Source organism: Etheostoma spectabile, chromosome 6, assembly GCF_008692095.1.
Source record: "Etheostoma spectabile isolate EspeVRDwgs_2016 chromosome 6, UIUC_Espe_1.0, whole genome shotgun sequence".
Taxonomy (NCBI): Eukaryota; Metazoa; Chordata; class Actinopteri; order Perciformes; family Percidae; genus Etheostoma; species Etheostoma spectabile.
Window position 1 is genome coordinate 19,538,906 of NC_045738.1, and position 24,096 is coordinate 19,563,001.

Here is a 24,096-nt window from a genome sequence, read left to right on the forward strand (position 1 = left end):
TAAACACACAGCTTCAGAATCAGGAGACACTTCCTGATTCTGAATGAATCGTTGAATTCATGACTTCAGACATGTTTGCTGTTGTTGCCAAGACTGACTGCTCTGCTGTGAACAATACCAGTTACTCTTGATTATATCTATATTACCTTTGTCTGTAGTTATATTTTACTCACTCAAGTAAGACTTTTAAAAAAAAGGTTACGTTTTATGACCGGCTCAAACAAAGCTTTGATAAAGGCCTTTAGATTTTTATTAGCCTATGCTGTGACTACAATAAAGTGTATTCTTCATTTATCAGGGACAAAGTGCAGTAGTATTAGACATTATGATGTCATTTATAGTTTTATTGGCTAGTTTTATCTGCAGGTAGTTTAGGTTCAAGGTCATTTCAACTACATGTCCAGTTAGAACAAAATATAAATACTAAGACCAATCTTAACAGCATTAACACACACAATACATCTAATGTGTGACAACAGTTAAGAATTAAATATGAAAGATATTGCATTTATGCAATATTTCCCGTGGCAATACTGCATCGATACAGAGACAGCAAGTATTAGTAACAAGTAGTAGTACCATGTCCCAATACTATCGTGATGACATGTGGTGAGGCCTCTGGTGATTCCCACCCCTAGTTGTTTGATCTGTAAAATGTCAGAAAATGGTGAAAAATGTTGATCAGTGTTTCCCAAAGTCTGAGATGACGTTCTCAAATGTCTCGTTTTGTCCACAACTCAAAGATATTCAGTTTACGGTTACAGAGGAGAGAAGAAACTAGAAAATATTCACATTTAAGAAGCGGAAATCAGAGAATTTTTACTCGACTTAAACTGATTAATGGATTATCTAAATTGTTTGCGATTAATAATAGTTGACAACCAAACGATTAATTGTTAAATCTTTGCAGCTCTACATAAACATCATGTCTTAGAATAAAACCGCATGACAATTGTTCTGTAATTAACACAGAAGAAAAAACAGACTTGAGATGTACGAAGCAGGATGAAAGTGTTGCATCATGTTGGCACTGTATGCGTTTTGTCCATGAACCATAAACAAAAGTAGCACAGGTTGGTAAAAGTGTTTAGTTTGAGTGCAGTCAGAGAGCTGTGACTGTGTGCATGTGTGTGTCACACACACATACACACACACTCCTGGCTACTCATTGTTTTGATTCTACCTTGAATAGGAGACACATGGGGAGGGACAGGGTGCTCAGCCGCACTGACAGGAGCGGCATTCCAACCAAGGTGAACACAAAACAAGGGGTAAAGCCACTCCCCTATCAACTGGCTGCATCCCTGGATCATTGCTAAATTCTTTCTGGGGTTTTCACTTGTCAGAACAAGCAGGCGCACAACGTCAGCAGTACAGACAGAGCTGAGCAGAGAGAGAGACACAGACCGGATCACAGAGTGCCAAGGTGTGATGAGCCAGGGCAAGAGAGAAATACAGGGGGTTTGAAGAGTTTGATTTTAAATTTCAGAGGGAAACACAAGATAGAGTAGAGAGAGAGAGAGAGAGAGAGAGAGAGAGAGAGAGACACAGACAGAGAGAGACAGAGAGAGAGAAAGAAAGAGGTGTGTCATAGCAAGTTAGTTCCTTGAGGAAGTACAACTCAACATTATCTTAAGACAGGGTGGAAGCACTGACAGAAGCGCTGCATGAGGGCAGTTTTTTCAGGTTTTGGTTCTGTTCGTGGTGAAGATAAAGGGCTCTCATTAAATCAACCGGCCTGGGCTGTCAACCTGAAACACAGAGCAGAGTGAGAGAGAGATATCTGACACACACCAAGAGGGAGGGGGACTCAACACACACAGGTAAGAGAACTTCTGCCGTGTTCATGTGACCATAAAATAAATAAATCCTCTAGGTCCAGATAAGTGTTTAGTTCTGCTTTTCTTTTTTCCATTGCTGGCAACCAGAAGAGACAGACTGAGTAGAGGGATGATTGGAACAAATTTTGTGACCTCTCTCCACTTCCCCATCTTAAGCGCGGGTTGGGAGATATGCATGTATGCTCAGAGTCATGCTGGAACAAGTTACAGTGAAATGCACAGATGTAGAGCTCACACTATTGTTTGCACAAGTTGGGAGTTGCTCAATTTAACTCTCCAGACGGTAGACTGATCCAATATTCACTGGCCTACTTGGACTTGAAGCACGTTAAGTCATTGATAAAGTCATATATGGTGAAAGGGTGCGATGTCACTCACATTGTAGTGCAGATACGAGGGACAGATACAAACTCTGGGCCTCTGCTGCCTGTTTCGCTTCTCTTTTGAGGCATCGTAGATGGGTGGCGGGGTTTGGCAACGGCTATTTGTAAAAGTTGTGCAATGTTGAAAGAGAAACTGCAATATGTGCTTTCTGAAGATTTCCAAATGCTTTTTTGTCTGTTACTTAAAAGCACATAAAACATAACATTTATCAAATGAAAAAGGCAAACTAGCAACTAGCAAACTTTACATCACATGTCATTTAGTTGACACTTTTATCCAAAGTGACTTACAATTGATATATCTATAGATATATATATATATATATCTATATATATATATATATATATATATACACACTCAGAGGATGCACACTTCTTGTGCAACTAGGTGTTAAGTGTCTTGCTCAGGGACACGTTGGTTAATGTATCAAACCCAGATCTCCCACATGCGTCATATCCATTGTGCCATCACCATCCAACTAACTTATTTCAAAACTAAAATATCAACCTAATCTTGACGCCACTGAAGTACGAGAAAACAAAAACTACACATGTGAACCTTTAGCCCTGTTGCCCCAGTTCAGAACACACAGCCGAAGTGGCATTTCATCCTGGGCTACATGCTCATCGTGCAAAGAAGGCTGCTGTCTAAGGACACAAGAATTCTGTAATTTAATGGGTATTGTTTGGTTCTTCACCAGGAGAAAATAAAAGTTTCTACCAGCTCAATACAACCTCCCCTTATAGCTCAGTGATGACCTTTCAACAGTAGCCTTGTTTTCAGCTGAGTAATATGGCTTTATTGTTGTTGTTGGTTTTTAACTGGAACATTCTCATTGTTCAATCTGATCAAAGGCTGCGGGGCAGCTAAAAGAGACCTAACCCCCTCCACTCAGCAGCTACAACTCTGTCTCCACTGAACCCGTCCCCAGGCCTGATGATGAGAGTCAGAGAGGAAGACAGTCGAGCTAACGGTGACGAGGCCCTGCTGCTCGAGTAACATTACGAGGCAAATTTTGATCGGCTGAGTCAAAAGGGGCTTCACTATGCCCTGTGAGAGGATTTATCTTTATACATACACAAGCACCATTGCTAGAAAGAGTGAGGACACAAAAGACACAATTTATTTTAGTCACAAAAACACCTAAATCCCAAAACAACTGGAAACTACTTTTACTCAAAAAAATGCAGATTCACACGTTCATACATGTAGGCAAACACTGAGGCTCAATGCTTGAGTCATTTAAGGAATGCTAAATATTTTCCTCTCCTGCCTGCCTAGATGGCTCCACCAATCAGCACTCTCTCTCTGACTGTCCATTAACCTAGCGTTTAAAGATGCCTCACCGCCTGGCTGTTGCAGTAACTCTGAATCAAAGTACAAATTATCTCAACTGTGATAGTTACACTTCTGCTTTTTTATTTATTTTATTTTGCACTTCTGGTTCTTCAGATCTCACGCAGTGCACAGGTGCTTGTCAATATCCAGCAGGCATTTGGGAGAGAAACAAACACTTGAACATATAATGCAGTCACTCGCTGTTTGATGTCAACAACGAACCAACGCTTAAAAGCCTCCTTCAATCCATCTCTTCCGCAAAATTAATGCTCAACATTGGAAGCGTTCGATGTGACTGACGTCCATTACAGAAAAGTGGTTTCATGGCAATGTGCTGCTGTAGCAAACAAACGTTTCAGGGCTCTCCAAAGATCCTCAACCTTCTGACTGATCTGCACCAAAACAAACAATGTAGAAGCACAAAAAGCCAAGCAGCCAAGCTCCAGCTGAGGACTTAACATTTTCACTATGTGGGATACTGGCTGATGACTACACACTGTGCACGTCCCTCAAATCCCTGTAGTCTTTTTAGCAAATAAATGAGATTGAAGCATGAATCTGAAATAGCTATCACGCTGCTCCACTTCCATTATCACCGTTAAGGGAAATTAATCTAATGAATGTTCTTTAATTCCCCACAGGGAACCCAAAGCTTTTGTAACAACGCGAGCCATTAGAAACGTGACACTTGTTCAAAACGAATGGTTGTGCATGTAAAATGGAAGCGAGTGAGATAGCCTATAAAAGTGACTGTTTGCTTATTAGGGATGTTGTTGCTGGGATTGGGGTGCACGCATTAACACAAATTTATTGGTTTGCCATGGAGCCGTTTGCTCAGAGTGCTGACTGAGCATCACTGGAGTCGGACAACGAGAGTGTCATCATTTAAATAGTCTCGCTTTGCCAGACCTTCCTCCACAGCACCGCGGAGGAGGGTCTGACTAGTCCACACAGCATTCCACAATGGGAGAAAAACTTGCTCTGGTTTATTAGCATTTCTTTAAACCAATCACAATCGCCATGGGCGTCGCTAAGTGCCGGACGAAGCCAAGGTGCCACTGCTAAATAGAATCAGGAAGGAACTGGTTTAGGTGGAACGTGTACGTTCAAAAGTGGTTTTAGTTTCGCAACAGAAAACTCAGATTGGCCAGATAGTCTAGCTAGCTGTCTGGATTTACCCTGCAGAGATCTGAGGACCAGGTGACCATAGTCCTCATACATCCACCGGAGTTAAAAACACAAAGGGGAAGGTACTGGACATCCGGCCGAATTTCCAATTTGCAAAAGAGCAACCACGTGGATATAGACTACCATTTCAATAACTAATTAATATAACAGAAGGGAAGTAATGATACACTCAACTCCCAATTCGATTTACAATTTTAAGTTCACGACACGATTTTCTCACAACTGTTTAACAGAATGAGCTGCAGACAAATATATTCCTATACAAGAATATTCATTCATTTACATAAACTCTGCAAATTAACAGATCTACTGAAATTGTGTCTGATCCAAAATAATAAATCAAATCAATCACACATTAAAATAACTAATATAAAAAAAATCTCTTCAAATAAATGAACTAAGAAGTAGTGACATTGGAAGTCAAACAAATACAATCAAAAGTAGATTACGCCCTAGGCCATTACAAATAGCATCAAATCTTAACAGGTTGTAATATTTACACATTTATATCAAATTTTAACTGATTCACGATGCATCGTTACATCCCTATTAAACAAGCATGAAAAAAACACATTAAACCAACCATCAGGCAGTCATTTAATTGACAGCTTATGGACAGTATGCTGTTGCTAATGCGCAGGGTGTTTCAATAACAGCTGTTGTTTTGTACAAAAGCAGATTCCAGGCAAGTGATTAAAGGTAGCCAATGGGTTCGAGGTGCTCACTTTCTGTTCCTACCCCACCACTAATGCAATCTGGGAGAAAGCGGGCATGGGCCTGCTTCAGCTATGCAGCCTTCCTGCTTCCCTCAAATACTTGTCCACACAAGCCTGAAGTGGGATTTAGTGCAGAAGATTACACTGAAAGATGTAGTAAGAAGTAACTGAACAAGCAAACTATATTTGAGAATGCAAGGACAGGAAGTAAAGAGAGGATACACAGAAGCCACAGTGGCACTGATGTATGCAACAGATACCGTACATCTTTGTTGATTCCGTCTCACTCGTCGCAAATACTTTGGACTAAGGTGGAGCAGAAGTCAAGACTTCAAATTTATTATGTGTGCGTTTGTGTGATTGTGAGATAACTTATCTATCATGTTTTCTACAAAGACATACATGTGCTTCATCAATTGTGAGTTATCTGATCCTTTCAATATTTGTTATTCTGATTTAAGAATTTAACGTTATTTTGTTTGCCTAGTCTTTGTACGCTCATCAGCTAAATAAAATAAAAATGTAGCCTTCCTCTGTGAATGATTCACTTCAAATCCGCCTGCATGTTTGAGATTAGCGGAAATTAAATGTAATTAAAAAGGAATTAATTCAAACTGTGTTGACAATCAAAGATAAACAGTGGGTTTTGTAGTTGGATCATAATGTGCAGTATGCATGCTGATGACCTCCCAGGGGTTTCTCTGTGATGGATGCTATGTGTGGTAAAAGTCTCAGTGGAGAAATTAAAAGCCTTTGTGGAGGCTCTTCCATGGTACTTTTCCCCTGTTGGCATCATATGTGCACGCTAGATACAAAAACAAAACACGTACTGGAGCTAATATTACAGAAAAAGCCAGGTTTAAAATTTGAGGTTTTCAAATTTGATGTGTTGATGTGTTTTTAATTCAGCAGTGTGTAGACATAAATTTACTTACTTAATTCTACTTACTATTTTTATAAAAGGGTAAAAACTTTTAACGTAAATTGTTAACAATTGTTTCAGAGAAATGTACTGGATAGTTGGCAATCTGATGGTTAGAGAGGCCAGTGCAAATCCCCAGATCATCTTGGAAATGTGGATAAGAAAGGTGAACATGTGTTGCTCTCCCCAAGCCTCCATAAAAACAAACGGTTGGCCCTTGAACATGGCATTTAACCTGCAACTAGTCCACTGGAGCTGGTCATCTGCCAGTAAAAGACATGAAATTGTTCCAAGCAGCAAACAGATGTGAAAGTTGTTCTTCCTGTTCTTTAAAGGCTGAGTCTATGAATATCTTTTTTTTGGTTGCATGGGTACTCACTCTTACATTTAGCACTTGTATTCATGTAATGGAGAAAAGCAGCGCAAGCATTCCTATGGGTTAGCTGTAATCTGGTGTCATGTATGGACAGAAATACGTTCCATCTGCAGAGACATCTACATTTTGGGTGTAACACGGCTGTCTAATACACACTAGTGAGCTCACAATCTATTCTGAGAAAGCGGGAAATGCAAATGTGTCTCTGAGATTGGGAGTATCATGTGCAGTTTGCTAATGTCAGTCCAGTTGTAGCCTGTTAGTTCTCACAAATGTTGGGAAACTATTAATTAAGCATGTACTACTGCAGTTTTAATCACTGTCTTTGGCCTTGTCTCTCTGACAATTCAGGCAACCATGGACTCCTTCAGCTCCAAGGACATGGCCTTGAGGGCGCAGAAGAAGATCCTGAGCTCCATGGCCACCAAAAGCTCTGTCCAAATGTTCATTGACGACACCACCAGCGAGATCCTGGATGAACTATACCGCGTCTCCAAAGAGTACTCTGGTAATAAAACAGAGGCCCAGAAGGTGATCAAAGACTTGGTCAAGATTGCCGTGAAGATTGGCTTGCTGTTTAGGAACAACCGTTTTAGCACAGAGGAGCTGGGAGTGGCCACCGATTTTAAGAAGAAGCTGCACCAGGGGGCCATGACGGCTATCAGCTTTTACGAGGTACGTTTCCAAATATTAATTGTTTATATGCGGGTTTTAGCACGTACGGTTGTGCAATTAATCAAAATTTTACTGACAATAACGAGTTCTGCTCCTAATGATCACACAAACAGTACAATTCATTATTTTGCACAATACATTTTGCAAGTATACTTATTTTGTCTTATGTTCTATAAAAATAAAAGTTCAAATGACAATAGTATTAGGGCAAATGTAACAGTTCAACGTGTTTTTACTGTTTATTTGTTTAAGTTCAATAATCTTTCCAAAGGACGATGACTAATCACGTTAAATAATCATTATTTCAATAGTGACCAAAGTAATCATTGTTATGATTTTTTCCATAAATGAGCAGCTCTATTTGAAAGCTTTACTCGGATCAATAAAAACAGATAAATGACAATAATATGACACCAGCAGTCTAATTGTTCACAAGTTCATTAAAACAAGCTGCAATTACCAGAAAACTGTAAACTCCACTATTATCTATTCCTGTGTTCTGGATTTGGAGAATTCTTATGAAGTGTTTGGTTTCATTTAAGTCCAACTACGAACTCAATGACCTTAATTTATTTTTTCAATCGCTGCTTTCATAACATGACAGAATATAAATAGGGTTGTATAGTACCACTTTTAAATTTTACATCTAAATGACAACTGCAAGAAAGGTTGTCATTTCTAGATAAAATAAAGTGTATGTATTTAAGTGAACTTTTGTATTTCATGTAATTACTTTTTCAGAAAGAAAAGATATCCTGATAAAAGACTTGATTGATTCAGAATACATGAGTTTGATACTAATATATTTACCAATTCATCTGACAGTTACAAATCCCCTATTAGATCATGTCTTTTGTCCTATACAGATATTGGAGATGAACCCTAACAGTAACATTCTGACATTATATTTCCCGGCTGGTGCAGGTGGATTTTACCTTTGACAAAGCAGTGATGGAAGAACTCCTGACCAGCTGCAGGGATCTGCTGCTGAAGCTAGTCAACACCCACCTCACCCCTAAATCCCACGGTCGCATCAACCACGTCTTCAACCATTTCTCTGACCCAGAGCTCCTGACCAAACTGTACGAGCCCAGCGGCCCCTTCCGAGACCACCTTACCAAGATCTGCAAAGGACTCGACAAACTTATGGAGGACGGGACAATATGACATAGAACTAATACAATTACACACAGACACTGGGAGATCAACAGGCATACTCAGCTAAGACTCAGACCTGTTGAACACAATTGGTCTTACCGCTGCGGAGGACTCGCAGCGTAAGACAATTGATTTGAGAACAAAACTGTTGCCCCATTGTTCTCAAAGAACATATAGATTAAAAAATAAAAGTTGGTTGACTCAGTGCGTTACATTTGCACCATTACATTTGTGCTCTGGATTCAGAGATAAATTGAACGTGCTATCATTACTCAAGATTTTTATGTTTAGAGATGATACTGTATGATACTGTATAATTGTGATATATACACCTGTCTATTGAGACAAAACCAAACTTGAATATAAATTGGTTCATACTATATCAACTGTTTTAGATTATGAAATGTCATCCAATGTGAAATGTCTGAGGCCTTGACATGTTTCACATAGAATTACTGATGTTAGGTTATCTGGAGGAGGAGGAGTTAGAACAGCTGGAAAGATTTCATAAAGAGAACAGACAGGGAACAATGCCACTGTAATACAGCACTGCCATCTGTTGGTCAAGACGCCGCTTCAGCAACTCAATGCACAGTATTTACTTCAGTGCCTGGAAGTCAATGCAGCCAATAATAAACAAATAATCACACAGAAGAAAATTACTTAGACAGACACTTTGCAATCTCAGCTTCAAAACATTTTTAGAAGCATCAACCAAAAGACTGACTCTTAAATAGTGTTGAATGTTAAACCTATAATTCATGTTTCTCTGAAGACTGGATCTTACTGGAGATTAAGACAGGCGTTGTTCTTAGGGTTTTACATTACAAAGACATAATAAAAACAGACATGGGGGGAATAAATTAAGCCCTGACTGACACCCTTATTAAAACACACACCAACACACACACACACACACACACACACACACACACCACACACACACCCACAAACACACACACACACACACACACACACACACACACACACACACACACACCACACCACACACACACACACACACACACACACACACCACACACACACACACACAAACACCCACCCACACCACCACACACACACACACACACACACACACACACACACACACCCTCCCCCCCCCAAAGAACTGGTAAATGAAAATAAATGAAATATGAATAACATAATAAAAAGATTGCTTTAAAAACATTCTCAAATATGTCTCTTTTCTAAACTTTGGCTACATTATAAATTTAATTCTTTCAGCAGTAACAGAGCAACATTGTGCTAATATTACAGTAATATTACAGTTATATATATATATTCATACCATGGATAAAGGTTTTAGTCACAAAACTTGGCCATCTTTGCATCATCGGGCTGTGAGGTAGGATTACACAAACCACTTGTTGGGTTGACAATATGACGAGTTATATGACTGAAGCAACTTGTGACTGCAAATTCTCAGTTTCAATATTTCACGCTAGTTTCCTGCTGTTGAAAACATGCTAAACACAGCTAAACTCACACATCATCTACAGTTCATCTCACGAATGAAAAAAGGCTACAAGTGCAGTATTCATTTTTAAAAACCTGTCAAGGTCTACATTAAATATGGCAAGTATGACAATACTTTTAAGTCCATTCAGCAGCAGGATCACTTTATATATAATGCTCTACTGTCCTGGAGGCCAAACCATGCGATGTGGCTTTCTGGGAAAGTTTCTTTAATGATCAAGGGTGCGACAGGAAGAACAACATGTCACAGCTGGAAGATCTCATCTTCGCGGTCTCTCAGTTTCTTGGTGAGTTTGGTGATAGTTAGGGGTACTGCCACATGTGATGCCTGCTGCTGCATTCTGGAAGACAAATTGACACTTTGCGACCTTGTAAGCGGCCGACAGTCTGATGTCCTGCTGGTGCAAGCTGCTTCTAGGGCAGCAACCCTGTGACAAATAAACAGATGAGAAGATAAAGTAAGTCTTAAGACTGACATAATTCACATAATCAGCCTCACAAACTGCATGGCTTTAGATATGATAGTATGACTCCTGCAAATATATCAAACAGGTCTCTTTATTTACATTTGGTGCCAAAGCAGGAAGTGGTTAATAAGAATAGGGAGGCCAGGGAGGTGGAAGGGTTTGTTAAGTATTGGACTCACTTGGTATAACACACACCCAGGGCTGCCGTGAGTTGCTGACCACTAGAAGTAGACTTTTAAATAAATAAAAGCTGTTGCCCACTCAGGCTCCATAAGCATTTCACTATTTATTTTGATGATGTTCACGGCGAAACGTTGGCAGTATAAATGCATAATAAGGCAGCGTGCCACACTTTTTACCTCACATTCAAATAGGGCCGGGTACCAAATTCAATACCGTTTAGGCACTGACCTAATTGCTTCTAAAGTATAGAGTGTCAAAAAATGCCTCGTCATTCAATACCCAATTCCAATACCTTAAGGAGTAAATCTCATTAGCATCAGTGAGCCAGTAAGCACCCAGCATGCTTCCACCAAGATCTAATAAGGCTGGTGATTGGCTGTCTAACGTTACACGTTGTAGTAACGTAGAGTCACGTAGTAGGAGCTGAAAAATATATAAAAATATTTGTGCTGTAATGTTGTAATATATTTTTGTTTTATAAAATTGGTATTGAAAAAAGTATTGCTTAGGAACCGGTATCATAGTCACGATATTGGTATCAGTACCAGGACAAGTATCGAACATTTTTGAACGATACCCAGCCCTTCTGTCAAGTATTTGACTTGACCATTACCAGGAGTAACTGGTCCTTGGGAGACGTAATGGTGCTGTGGTACATGAAATATATTTAACCTTTGGAATGCCAAATAGCAGCACAGAAGCAGCTATAACTTGAGGACTCTTTCACAACACAAACATGGATTAAAACTAGGGCTGAACAATATATTGCTTTGTTTTTTAGCTTCATTGCGGTATTAACTGGCGTTATATATGTGCCTCATTCCTGAGCGAGTAACTGTTTGTTTTGAGCACAGATAACATTGTTTATGTAAAATTACGTTTTGAACAGGAATTAACACTTGCACAAAATAATTTTGCTTGAGTAAACACAAACCTATTCCGTGCTCAATAAATGTATTTGCATGTTTGCTATCATCTATATTAACGAGCAACAATAACCACTCTCACAAAGTTTACTCATAGGCCTTCTCAAAAACTCTCTCTGCGCGCAGACTGTAGACGCTCCTGTGCTCGGGTCACGTCTCCCTCGCTCAACTCTTGACACACTCGCTCAAATTTTTCACAGCGTAACAAGTGTGCAGAGGCTGAGAGCGAAGGAGACATGACCCGAGCGCAGCAGCGTCTACCTGCGCGCAGTGAGAGTTTTTGAGAGGGCACATGAGCAAACTGCGTGAGGGGTTATTACTGCACGTTAACATGGATAATAGCAAACATGCAAATACATTTATTAAGCACAGAATAGGTTTATGTTAACTCAAACTAAATTATTTTGTGTCCCTGTTCAAACTGTTATTTTATGTGCTTGCAAAATATAGTTCTGTTTGCTCAAAACATTAAATTACTTGTTCAGGAATGAGGCACATATATACCGCCATAAATACAGACATTGCCAAAGGCTGCAAAACATCGTGAAAGACACTCAAAAAAAATTGTGTTAGCTGAAAGAAAATCTGTAGAAAACTGCACTTTAAAATGTTACTGTAACTTTTTTGTGCCGCCTTTTATACTCAACATTCAATTTGTTCAATAAAATAATGTTGGAAATGATTTCCTTTCATTTATTTTCAATTCAACAAGCAGATTGTTGTATATTAGCAGAATACTAAAAGTACACTTTAATATTAGTTTACTTATAGCAAGTAATACCGTTATATTTTCCTCATATGGTGCGGCCCTAAGCATTACTGTGTCAGAACAACCAGTGTACACGCAAGCCCGCGAGAGCCATGTAGTCTTACCTTTGCTCTGCTTCCTGGCATCCTCTGACAGCAGCCTGCTTCGACTGATTTATCAAGCAATCCAACCTTTTCAAAAAATCCACTGGAGTAAGGTCTGCCACCCTTTCTTCGCCATCATTTTGCTTCCTCTCTGAGGAGCTCTCCATGTGCCCATTTTGAGCAGAGGCACAGTCTTCTTCACTGTTCTCTTGAACCAAATCCACCCCGTTATTACAGTGGTCCAAGTCTGACAGCACAGGGATTAACAGGGACCTTTTCAGGAATATCGAGTCATTGGTGTACAGTCTGTTCGCTCTTTTGATCTGCTCCATCTGGAAGGGAAGATTACCTCATCAACCTTCTGTAAACTGGTTTTTAACTTGACTAAAGCTAGCTCGCCCGCTGAAAATATAACCTTTGGTTCTCTTTACTTTTTTTTTTTTTTTTTTTTTTTTTTTTTTTTTACTCAAATCACGAGCAAGACAGCACTCCAATTAAACAGTTAATTCATTTAAAAGTGCTGTACAGCTTGTAATTTTTGATAAAACTTTATTTCACTTAACCACAATAAGACGTAAACAAAAGACAACAATAATAAACATGTATATGGTAGTTCTAACAAATAACATTATATGCATATTTTGCATATCATCACATTACATAAAGCTATATTCAATGCGGAGGAATAATATCCCTATAATTTCCAATATTGACATAAATTAATTGCTGAAGGAAAAATATATACTTACAGACACTCCATATTTCAGGGCCAAGCCTTGTAGTGTTTCTCCTGGCTGGATGTTGTGTTCAATGCGTCTCTGGCGAACCGGAGAGAGCGGAGAACGGACCAAACTGCCGTAAGACCTCGTGCGGCCCCCGCGGAGTAAGCCGTTCCCCCCGGCTGGCAAAGGTGTTCGCTCCCCGGACATAGTCGCGAACCACTTAGCTAACAGCTAGCTAGCTAAGTGCCGTTGAGTTGAGTTGGCAACCGAACAATTGCGGTACGTTACAAGCCATCTTACATGTTGTTCACATCATGAGAATACAGCCTACTTTACAGCCTACTTAGCCTAAATATATGCGAAGTAAGCAACCTAGCAGCTTAGCTAGTTAGCCTGCCAGCTAAGCTTTCAACTTCACTTAGCTAGCTAATTAACGTTGACGCTCGTTCTTTTTTTCAGAGTGTCAAACTATGTCTGTATCTCGCTAACGATACTCGTTGAACTTATGCCACAGTTAATGACAATAACTTACTTGACAACAAGTTTCACCTACCACATCTCTCAAACAAAAACCTGAAAAGCTGCAGAGAAAGTTGTTTCCTGGAGTAAGCTGTCTGCTGCATATGTTGCCATGACTGCCGAGTTCAGCTGACTGAATTCCCATGACACTTTACTTGCGCTGCATTCATAAAAATGGGAAAACCCCGAGACATATTGAGGCTGGATCTATCTTTAAATTAATTTCATGCAGTATATCTATGCTTAAACCATTGACTGTATATTATTAATAACCAACTAACTTTTCTGAGCGTTAGACAAATTTAGCGTGTTTTAAATATATTGAAGTTGAATGTTTACAGGTATACCAAACATTTCTAAACCAAGCGAATGCAAAATATAATAAGTTACTTAGTCTAGTCAAGACATTGTAATAATTGTATAGTCTCTCAAGATTAAGATAAATTGGCCATTGCCAATTACTAGCTCTGAGATCAAAACAATTTACTACATAGAAACTGAGCTGAACGGTATTTTTTAATTAGGAAGCTTGTATTTCCTATTTCCTCCGTTGACTAGGAACGCAACATTGCTATCAGCATTTAGCTTCTTGTTGTCGTGAAGTAGCTAGCTAGCCAACTATGCTAACCTGTTACTGACGTCTGTTTTCAGATTAATAACCATAATAATTATGTCTTTTAAAAGAGAAGGCGATGACAAGAGTCAGTTGAACATCCTGAAGGTAACAATTTACTTTAAAGCTTTTCTAAAAGTTACTTTAGTGAAGGGTTATCCATGTTGTTATGGTTAGCATCCTGCTAGCTGACTGCCATATACATACATCTATGGCTAAGTGCAGTTAGCAAGCTGTAGTGTTAGAGATGAATCTCTGAAACTGTAAACAATGTGTTAACCACTCTACTATTGCTGACCAATATCATTGTCTTGCGTTTCAGAAACGGCGCGTGGCAGATCTTTTGTCTCATTATATTCCAGAAGATGAAGCAGCTCTTATGAAAAATGGAAGGTGAAATGAACATGTTTGGGAAACAAAATCTTGTATCTTGAGTTTTTTAATGGCTGTAAAATGCATTTAAACGGATGATATGAAGTTAAAATTCAACCTGGTCATCCTGTTTCTAGATACACGTGCCTCGTGTGCTCCTACCGTCCCGTGTTTGATACAGTTGATACGTTGACAGTCCACAGAAACGGGAAGAAGCATCTAGAAGGTGATACCCAATGCAAAGAGACACTCTTATTTACAGTGTTTAGTTAATTCCCGGAGTTATTTTATGTCTAGGTAGTGGTTTCCTTTATTTTCTTGAGACAGCTAGTGTAACTTTCTAATGGACAGTAGGGGTGGGAATCACCAGACGCCTATCATCACAATACTTATGCCACGATGCGATATTATTGTGATTTTAAACATATTGCAATATTCTGCGATATTTTGCAATTTATAAGCTTTTGTCCAACTTCTAATTTTTCCCAATTTTAAATGATGTCCCCCCAAAAACACTTTGTCAACATCTGTTTTATCTAAAAAGAAACATTTTTCTGTTTTTTCATATCCCTTCAATTTTATTGCTATAATAATAAACAATGGGATTGTCAAGCAGACAAACTCACCAACACATAATAAAAGATCAATACTTTGCACCTGTGTATCGATATAGTATTGCCACTGAAAATATTGCATAGTATATACTATGCTGTATCAATTTTTTTACCCCACCCCTAATAGACAGCCTTGTGTTTTGACAAATTTAGCTCATTGATTCAGCTCTTGGGCAAAATAATCACGTTACTTTATGGAATGTCTGGACTTGACGTCAAAAAGTTAGATTCCAATTCGGCAGTTAAGATAAACGTAACTTATGTTGCTGAGCAACTGATCCTCCGATTTTTTTTAATGTGCACATCTTACTGTTGTGAAAGCATGTTCGACATTGTAGGTCCAATAAACATTTATTCTTTTTCATGTTGTGTTATGTAGGATTAAAAGCATTCTATGGCAAGAAAGCACGGTTGAAGAATGAAGTGACAAAAAGGCACCACGAAAACTATGTCCAGACTGAAGACTCAAAACAGGTTGGTAACTATAACATGTAAAACATGAACATAAGGTCTCTCTCTCTCTCTAGTTGCATGGGCGTCAGACTGGGGGGAAAAGGGGACTGAGTACCCAGGCCCTTCCTCATGTGAGGAGTGCCGAAAAAGATGCTAGAATGAATAGCTGTGGATGCGGAGAGGGGCCCGTATAAAATGCCTTCTACTAGGGCCCAGAACTTTGTGCTAAGTGAACTTTTCAGAATATCTTGATGCATGTATTTGCATAAGGAAGAAGTAAATGCTTCATAGAACCCATGAATTCAACCTGATCATGCAACAGGCAGAATGTCAATGACTGAACAGACCTAATCTTTCTTTGACTGACTGAGACCACTGAGTCATATTGTTGTCTTGTGTCGAGGGCATTGTGTGGCGCCCCTTGTGACTACCATATAACCCCGACAGCTGATATCCTACTTAAAACTAATTTGTTGCCTGTTGTGGAATAGATGAACAGCACTTGGCAGAGCATTTAGCAGAGCTGACTTCTGAGCGAGCACTCGGTGGCTTTTGAGAATCTTCTACAATTCTATAAACAGATGTTTGGTTGTGTTTTAAGGAGCCCTCGTGTTCAGCCCCATTACTGGCCCAAACACGGAAGCTGACACATCACGCCTTATTGAAGACTGTACCATACAACAGCTGCCATACTAAAACCAGGTGAATGCAGTGGTAAAATGATTCCTACAAATATTTCAAGAAAAAGAACTACAACGCTGCTTAATGAACATAAATCTGTTGTCGTTTTCAAGTACAAAATCTGGAGAAGGAGCCCTGAGAATCGGCTCAGATTCCAGTGACAACTCTTTCAGCAAAACAGCATCCGGACCAGAAAAAGCATGCCGGAAAACTGAAGTTACAAACAGTTCATCACAAAGCACATTAGGTGGCTGCACAGCAGGTAAAAGTCTGTTTTGTTTGAAGATATGTATATTTGTTTGAATATTTCTTCTCATTATTGTGTCATGCGTTCAATAAAATACGCCCAGCCTAGGAAAAAGGACCAGATGCCAAAGTAACCACATACCCTAAACCAGTGGTTCTTAAACCTTTTTCAATAACTTCTTTTAATCTTTTTGAATAGTTTCTTTAAGCAAAGTAACCCCCAACCAGCACTAATCATTTTTGGTAGGAAAAAAAAAGTCTGTATAAAGAGGAACAGTACAGCACTGTCAGTGGTATATTTACTAAACAACAGCTTTGTAACTGGGAAAAACATCTAAATGCTAATGAGAAAAGGAGACAACCACTGTAAAAAAGACAAAACCTAGGAAAAAGATGGTAGAAGAAGGAAGGAAGTCAGGCAAGAATAGGTCAAAAGTAGTATCAAAAACTTCAAAAACAGTTACATAACTTTTCAAAAACAGCGAGAAACTTGTAAAAAGTAGAACACTAGAAGGAAAGAGGCAAGAATAGGTCCAAAGAAGATGACACAAATGTCACATTTTTGGTAGGAAAAACTGCATAAAGAGGAACGATGTTCTGGACGACAGCCTTGTAACTATTAAACATTGTGTTCAATATCTCAAGTACCCCCTGCAGTCCACCAAAGTACCCCTAGGGTACACGTACCCCCATTTGAGAAACACTGCCCTAAAAATATAAACTTTCTTGTCTTTTTTGCCAAGCTTTAGAAACAAAAGTTGCCAACTTATAAATAAACCATGATGGAACAGAAGTGAGAGGCCTCACTCTGTAGCTAAAGCTAAAGCTACAGAGAGCTCAACACACAGGGTGAAAAGAGGCGCGGCAGCAATACGCAGTACAACAAATATGTTTTCTGAATATTAAACCACACAAACCTATTCTGGCACAACCTCTAAATACAATTATAAACTTGAAAATGAGCATAATATGAGCACTTTAAGTGACTTAAGTTACAGGTGTGTACCTTATTTGCTAAGTGCTGAAATTGATTAAAGGGTGTTTAACAGTGGTGTCTTTTCTTCGAGGTCAGGGGTTCTCCCGAGTTACTCTTTTTTTGGAATTTTTGTCAGGTTCTGTAATAGGAAATCTTTTGCTTTCAGATTTTGTGTCGATAAAAACCCTGTTCTGATTTTGCTTTAACTGTGCATGCTGTGTGTTGTGTAGCCAGTGAAGGGTCACAGGCAGACATTAAGGCGGAGGCAGTGACACGGGAGGCAGAGCCCATGACAGCGCAGAGGAGGAGGGAGCTGGAGCATTACCTCAAACTCAAAAGGTATGTACACAACTTCATTTCACTTGGCGGAAGTTGTGCATTCTCAGTACTAGATGATCTAGAAGGTCTTGCTTTGTCTATATCTTAGTGACGGGTGGTTGCCAGACCGAAGCGGCCAGTGGGTGAGGGACGAGAATGTGGAGTTTGATTCAGATGAGGAGGAGCCTACTTCGTTTGACCCTCAACCTCCAAGTCACTAAGACAACTAAGAACTGTGGGAAAACACAGATGAACTTGTTCCACATTGGTACATTCAGAGGCCGGAGCACCACGTGCAAGGACTCCATTAAAGAGTTATTGTACTATTCATCAACCTTACATTGAGTTCCATGGTTTATCTGTGCTCATTCTCCAGAACATATGTACTCCTAAATCCCTGCTGGTCACCAGTGATCACCAGCTGCAGCTTTTGATGCTTTTATTTTACCAGGAAACTCACAATTTAAGAATGTGTAATTTCCACTTGCAAACAATTTACAGAATTAGACAGAAAAAAAACAAAAGCCCTTTTGTTTTGTTTTATATCAAATTCCTGTCACTCTTAAGTTGCTGACAATGTTTGCTACTGGTTTTGTTACTACAGTAACATAAAGCAGATTTTTAATAATTAAGATTTCAAGAGAATACAATTTTGTGAACCAAGGCTCTTCTGGCACTGGCGGTGGGTTTTTTCTCAGTTCAAAAGGATAATTGTGGTTCATGATTATTTAGGGCAGTAGTTTCATATTTCATTCAGATGATCGAAACCACTTTATATGGAGCTAAACATTGAAAGTGAGCACATCCATATTGAGTCAACTATGGCAAAAGCCAGTAGGTCAAAGTTGAATTGGGAAGCCAGTCAGTAAACTGTTGTGGACGTTTGCGACGGATAGTTGGGTAATAATTATTAAACCTGTTGCCTACATTTTCAATTCGAAATAAGTTTTGCCAACGCTGTGGTTTGTTCACAATCTGTCTGTCTGATTGCATGTTTCTTGCCCTGTCTGACATCTTTTAGTAATATTGCCATGTTTCCGGATCTCAGCTTTTGACTTGGCACAGTGTGACTGTAAAACAGTGTTAACAAACTGACTTGACCAACACCAGCCTTACACCTTGTTCATGGGCCCTTAAGGTTCACAAGAGCAGAACTGAAAGCTTGAAACACTTGTCTTTTCATCTAAATGTCTCTTAAAACTAGGGATGTAACGATTACGGGTGTAACGGTAAACCACGATAACAATGTTGACGATAATAATTACCGTGTATTTAATCCTTCCCAGCTACATCCGCGTGTCCCAAAGTTGCCGTGCAGGCGCACTGCGTAGCCTACAACGTGCGTTTCGTGAAGGTGGAATCATGGCGGGAGGAGATGACAGCACTCAGGACATTTATCAGCACTCTAAGAGGACTAAGTCAGAAGCATGGACATGTTTAGGTTATTATAAGAATACCGAAGGACAGTTGATTGAAGATAGTTATCCTGAAAAAAGTTGCTGTTAAAGGCATACAACGTTCACAAAACCTCTGACGCAAATCAGAAAACAAAAATACAAACGAAACAACATGGCTCATACTACTGTCATAGCATGCATGGTGCCCAGCATTACAATCTAAAAATATAGCCGTGTTGTAACGATGCAACAACAATCTGAGGGGAGAGAAACCTTTGGAATAGAGCGTGGCGAGGCGGCACTTTTATTCACTTTAAGAGGCCAAATGTTGGTGATGCAAAATGTGACCTTTAGAGGTCTAAAAGTCAGCTTTCTTCTTATTACTTGGTGGCCTTGTCAAACTTAACATTACATCTGAGAACCTCAGAGAAATGGAACAGGTTCAAGACATGGTCGGGGGGGGGGGGGGCGGGGTGTAGTGTAGGAACCCCAGCAATGCTGTCAACATCCTCAGAGGTTAGCAGCTGTCTCTGTTCATAAATCTCTGTGGGTGCCCACCGGTGTAACCCTCTTCAAATTGGGTTATATTTGAACAAGGTAACTCAAGCCAGTGGACTAGGTTACAATTTCCCATCAGGGGTGTGGGGGGGGGGGGGGTAAAAATAGCTCAGGTGCTTGAGGGAAGTCAGAGGATCAGGACAGATTAAAGGGCCATGATTCTTAATATGAAGAGTTCAAACCCCAAAATGCTGCAGTACATGTCAATCTATGATATCCTGCAGAGTTGCTGTCATATTGTGAACGTGTCGTTTGAAATCCTGTGTGTCCGGTATCCCTAATGCAAATTAATATTACACGATTAAATGTCCATCTGAGCTTCTGCAAAATGATTCTGTGCAGCTCCAGCTGGGGACGTTCAAATGCACCAAAGTATGTGCTTCTTTGGTGCATTTGAACTAATATTCATTAAGAATGATATTCACATATCCAATATAAATGTGCGATGTTCAGATAAGGTGTGGATACAATACAAATTAAAATTACCAAGCATTTACAAAAAAAATAATACTTGAATACATTCTTTTATTTAAAGTATTTACAGTTTTTTTTTTCTCCCACAAGATAGCACCACATTAAAAATGTTTTCATGAATGAAAATGAAATTTTATGAAAGTGTTTTTTGGTTTGGGATGATGTTGGCGGTGTTCAAACTAAAAAGCACAAAAAAAATAAGACACTTCACATTTTGCTTGTGACCTATACATGGCTTTATGATGAATACAGCAGTCTACAACACAAAGCTGGCTGGGGTTAATGACATGAAATGGTTAGACATGGATGTTAGGTGGGCTGCACAACGACCCATCTTAATTTTTTGGGGGGGGAGGGGGGGGGGGGGGATTTGTTCGGCTGTGGGGCTCCACATTGGGAAAGCTGGCACGATTGTGTCTGCAGGCTCCGAGGGGCTAAAAGAGGCTCTTCTTTTGTTTGCTCCTTGTTGCTTTCATCTTAATCTCTGCTGGCGAACTGCAGAGAGGAAAAAAAAGAAATATGACATAAAATAATAAAAAAAAAAAAAAAAAGATGGTTGCTCAAGATTCATTTATTTCACTTAAACATAAGCCTAGAAATCTGTATTTAAAAGTTTACATCTAATTCTTCTAATGGCACCTAGCCAATAACTGCATTTAAGATCATTTTTACACACAAATCTCTCCCTGTGCAGATCATATATCCTGAATATCAGGGTTCAACAGTAAGGGTTGCCCGGTGGCCCGTGGCAAGTAAAACGCCACGTTGGGCAAGTTCAGGTAAAAAGCCACTTGCTGGGGCGGCCTCCAGCTCACCCAGCATGCCCCCCCATGTAGGCTGAGTCCTTGGCAGCGGCCCAGGTTTGAATCCAACCTGCGGCCCTTTGCTGCTTGTCATCTCTTTCTCTCCCCCTTTCCTCGTCTATCCACTGTCACCATCGAATAAAAAGGGAAAAGCCCCAAAAAATAATCTTTAAAGAAAAACATTTGCCCCCTTCGGGCAAGTTTCAATCATTTGTTCACGTCTCGTTCGCAGTTATTCTAAGTTTGGAAACTAAAAAATACAAATGTTTCAACTCAAACTCTTTTACATAGTAAAAGTAAGGGTACCTGAAAATGTATGAGCCAAACAAACCCAGTCTTTCTGGTAAATTAATTATTACAATTAGATACGATTTTTTAAAATAATAACCTCCACTCATTTATGACACTATCCATGATGTGTTTATACATTGTAAATTAAGATAAAATATAACAATTTACTAAGGCCTTAGGCAGTTATTTGAAAAAAACAACTGATTAAAAAAAAAAAGAAAAAAAAAAAAAGAAATTGTATACGGGCCAGTAAAAATCAACCCCGGCCATGGCAATGTAGACTATATTTTTAAAAAACGTATGGTTGACGCCTAACTATTTACTCCATTTTTTCCATAATTCTACATGGACAAATTCAATTTGAGATTAAATTTCGGAGCGATTCTCACTCATGTCATTGTTTCGTGTGATGGCCATGGCGGCTCTGGCGCGCGGACCCTGCTGGGTGAAGTGGTATCCGAATTTGAGGATGCTGGAGTTGTTCTCCAACATGGAGGCGATCTCCATCTCAACGGAGTCTCCCAGCTTCTGCCTCTGTATGGTAAGGGGAGACAAGAGTTCTCAAAACACACATCGAATCGGACCACTTCTGATGTAATACTGACGTGTCAACCAATCAGACGGCAGATTCAGACGTCACAGTCCGGTACATCTAGAGTTTCAGACCTGGTTGTCAATCTTAAGCTCCACCAGTGTGGCATTGCTGGCCATTGCTTTGATGATCGCCATCATGCCGTCTGAAGTGATGAAGTTGGACTCAATATTAAGACTCTGCAAGCTGGTGTTCTCCTGCAACATCTCAGCACATGCCTGACACACACACACACACACACACACACACACACACACACGCGCACACACACACACACACACACACACACACACGCACACACGCTTTAAAGTGCTTTTATCTAAAACATTCCATGGTACTACATTTTTTTTCTTTTTTTATGGTGGATAGGATTATAACAAATGTTGAAATTAAATGTAATTAAATTCTTACTTAAGGGTTCAATGGTAGAGATGCAGAAAAGTTTTGTGCCTGCCAGGTTTTAACCCTCATGTTGTCCTCGTTTTCCTATATCAGTGTTCTTTTTACATACCCAAATTAACATAATTGATTCCAACGCTCTTTGGCAAGTACACATCTCTACTTTCATTGGGGTCTTATTCAATTTTATAGCTTTTGAAAAAAAATTGAAGTGGTTTCCAATTAGTATTGGGTAAAAGTTGACATATACCAGTCTGTGATTATATATCATCATGCATTCCTTTAATTTTAGTCTAAATGATTCCTAATTTCTGCTTTTCTAGTTCAAACATTAGGTATAATTTCCTATAAATCAGGTTCATTGACCATAAATTCCAAAAATATCTGTAAAACTAAAGTTAATCAGTCAGTGTTACGTAGTGTTGAAAACATCAACAAACAAAAAAAAAGTGTTGAAAAAAGGGACAAAAACGTAAGAAAAAGTTAAAAACGTCAATTAAAAGTGTCAACAAAAGTGTTCAGTTTCAATTTTGACGGGAAGACAGGGTTAATATCTACATATGACATATTTTTCTTCCATATCAACGAAATGAAAAAACCAAAACAGTAGAAAAGACGTCAGTGAGCTGAGCTGCCGTTTCCTCGGGTACTCACATAGGCGACAGGGTCGTTGCTACGGGTTGCGGCGATGCTCAGAAACTCCACCTGAGAGTTTCCCTTCATCGCCTCGAAGATCTCTTTCAGCGTTGGGATGGGAATGTCCTGGAGCAAAGACAGAGGGACGTCACCCTCACCAGCTTTATGTTCTCATTCGTTAACAAGGACAATCACGTGGTGTGCAGTGGCTTGAGAAAGTTTACACATCCAGGCTAAAGTTGATTAAAAAGTGGAATAAAAAAAAAAAAAATAACATCTTTTGGAAATTAATCTTAATGCCTTAATTCAAAAAATTTAGGAAAATCCAACCTTTAAAAGGACACCAATTTTCTTTGTGAATGAATAATGTATTGTACTTGAATAAATGTTCTTCCTTAAGATACAGGGGGCATAAGTATACACACACTTTTATGTAAATTCCCATAAAGGCAGGCAGATTTTTTTTTTTTTTAAAAGGCCAGTTATTTCATGGACCAGGACACTGTGCATCCTGATGAAGTTCCCTTGGCCATGGGAATTAAAATAGCCCCCTCACATCATCACATGTCCTTCACCATATATAGATATTGGCATGGTTTTATTTCAGTTAGACTAATAGCTGGTTTGATTTGCATCGAGAGATGATCTTATGGAAAGTTCCCCATGTCTCTCTATGTATGCTGATGGGTATGTGGAAACTGGTGTCCTTGAAAGGTTGGATGATATCAAATCGATTCAAATCGTTGACAGGATAATTGTAATTCAAATCGTAAACACCCCTATTGTTGGGAGTTCTGATTGACCGCTCCGGTCATGAGAGGCACATTCAGTTTACTGCTATTGGCCCACCTGTTGTGGATGTACAGTGGTGTGAAAAAGTGTTTGCCCCCTTCCTCATTTCCTGTTCCT

The 24,096-nt window shown here is 39.4% G+C and overlaps 4 protein-coding genes across 11 annotated transcripts in view; 2 read left to right on the plus strand and 2 right to left on the minus strand.

The window, feature by feature from the left end:
- Nucleotides 1-1,139: 1,139 nt before the first annotated feature.
- tnfaip8l2b (tumor necrosis factor, alpha-induced protein 8-like 2b) lies at nucleotides 1,140-9,436 on the plus strand. 3 transcript variants are annotated; one of them, XM_032517629.1, is made up of 3 exons: nucleotides 1,140-1,154; nucleotides 7,099-7,440; nucleotides 8,365-9,436. In XM_032517629.1, the coding sequence occupies exons 2-3, from the start codon at nucleotides 7,123-7,125 to the stop codon at nucleotides 8,605-8,607; spliced, it is 561 nt and encodes a 186-aa protein (XP_032373520.1). In that variant the 5' UTR covers nucleotides 1,140-1,154; nucleotides 7,099-7,122; the 3' UTR covers nucleotides 8,608-9,436. The 3 variants fall into 3 exon arrangements, with proteins under 3 accessions (XP_032373520.1, XP_032373518.1, XP_032373517.1); XM_032517627.1 differs by having other exon boundaries at nucleotides 1,141-1,154; nucleotides 7,114-7,440; XM_032517626.1 differs by lacking the exon at nucleotides 1,140-1,154 and adding an exon at nucleotides 1,531-1,823 and having other exon boundaries at nucleotides 7,117-7,440.
- A 415-nt stretch (nucleotides 9,437-9,851) lies between these two features.
- Nucleotides 9,852-13,952, minus strand: lysmd1 (LysM, putative peptidoglycan-binding, domain containing 1). Its single transcript, XM_032517625.1, has 4 exons — nucleotides 13,529-13,952; nucleotides 13,273-13,480; nucleotides 12,545-12,855; nucleotides 9,852-10,523 (listed from the first exon to the last, which is right to left on the minus strand). Exons 2-4 carry the CDS (start codon nucleotides 13,450-13,452, stop codon nucleotides 10,340-10,342), a joined length of 675 nt encoding a protein of 224 aa, XP_032373516.1. The 5' UTR covers nucleotides 13,453-13,480; nucleotides 13,529-13,952; the 3' UTR covers nucleotides 9,852-10,339.
- On the plus strand, nucleotides 13,344-20,728 carry scnm1 (sodium channel modifier 1). 5 transcript variants are annotated; one of them, XM_032517624.1, is made up of 9 exons: nucleotides 13,344-13,433; nucleotides 14,454-14,485; nucleotides 14,700-14,770; nucleotides 14,887-14,975; nucleotides 15,743-15,837; nucleotides 16,418-16,518; nucleotides 16,611-16,759; nucleotides 17,950-18,058; nucleotides 18,147-20,728. In XM_032517624.1, the coding sequence occupies exons 3-9, from the start codon at nucleotides 14,757-14,759 to the stop codon at nucleotides 18,256-18,258; spliced, it is 669 nt and encodes a 222-aa protein (XP_032373515.1). In that variant the 5' UTR covers nucleotides 13,344-13,433; nucleotides 14,454-14,485; nucleotides 14,700-14,756; the 3' UTR covers nucleotides 18,259-20,728. The 5 variants fall into 5 exon arrangements, with proteins under 5 accessions (XP_032373515.1, XP_032373514.1, XP_032373512.1 ...); XM_032517623.1 differs by having other exon boundaries at nucleotides 13,350-13,433; nucleotides 14,449-14,485; XM_032517621.1 differs by having other exon boundaries at nucleotides 13,360-13,524; nucleotides 14,449-14,485.
- Nucleotides 20,546-24,096, minus strand: part of tmod4 (tropomodulin 4 (muscle)) — a 28,467-nt gene continuing 24,916 nt past the window's right edge. For both annotated transcript variants that reach the window (XM_032517605.1, XM_032517606.1), the window contains exons 7-10: nucleotides 23,206-23,313; nucleotides 22,227-22,370; nucleotides 21,950-22,094; nucleotides 20,546-20,961 (exon numbers count right to left, since the gene is read on the minus strand). In XM_032517605.1, coding sequence (XP_032373496.1) covers nucleotides 20,939-20,961; nucleotides 21,950-22,094; nucleotides 22,227-22,370; nucleotides 23,206-23,313 — 420 coding nt within the window. In that variant the 3' untranslated portion in view covers nucleotides 20,546-20,938. The remainder of the gene's footprint in view (nucleotides 20,962-21,949; nucleotides 22,095-22,226; nucleotides 22,371-23,205; nucleotides 23,314-24,096) is intronic.

Excerpts from the sequence above, each read along its gene's own strand:
- scnm1 (XM_032517620.1), top strand. The coding sequence starts at position 14,435 with ATGTCTTTTAAAAGAGAAGGCGATGACAAGAGTCAGTTGAACATCCTG. Across the intron at positions 14,771-14,886 it reads GCTCTTATGAAAAATGGAAG|ATACACGTGCCTCGTGTGCT; the intron begins GTGAAATGAACA and ends TCCTGTTTCTAG. Across the intron at positions 18,059-18,146 it reads CATTACCTCAAACTCAAAAG|TGACGGGTGGTTGCCAGACC; the intron begins GTATGTACACAA and ends TCTATATCTTAG.
- lysmd1 (XM_032517625.1), bottom strand. The coding sequence starts at position 13,452 with ATGTCCGGGGAGCGAACACCTTTGCCAGCCGGGGGGAACGGCTTACTC. Across the intron at positions 12,856-13,272 it reads CCCTGAAATATGGAGTGTCT|ATGGAGCAGATCAAAAGAGC; the intron begins GTAAGTATATAT and ends CTTCCCTTCCAG. Across the intron at positions 10,524-12,544 it reads TGCCAGGAAGCAGAGCAAAG|GGTTGCTGCCCTAGAAGCAG; the intron begins GTAAGACTACAT and ends TATTTGTCACAG.
- tnfaip8l2b (XM_032517629.1), top strand. The coding sequence starts at position 7,123 with ATGGACTCCTTCAGCTCCAAGGACATGGCCTTGAGGGCGCAGAAGAAG. Across the intron at positions 7,441-8,364 it reads CGGCTATCAGCTTTTACGAG|GTGGATTTTACCTTTGACAA; the intron begins GTACGTTTCCAA and ends CGGCTGGTGCAG.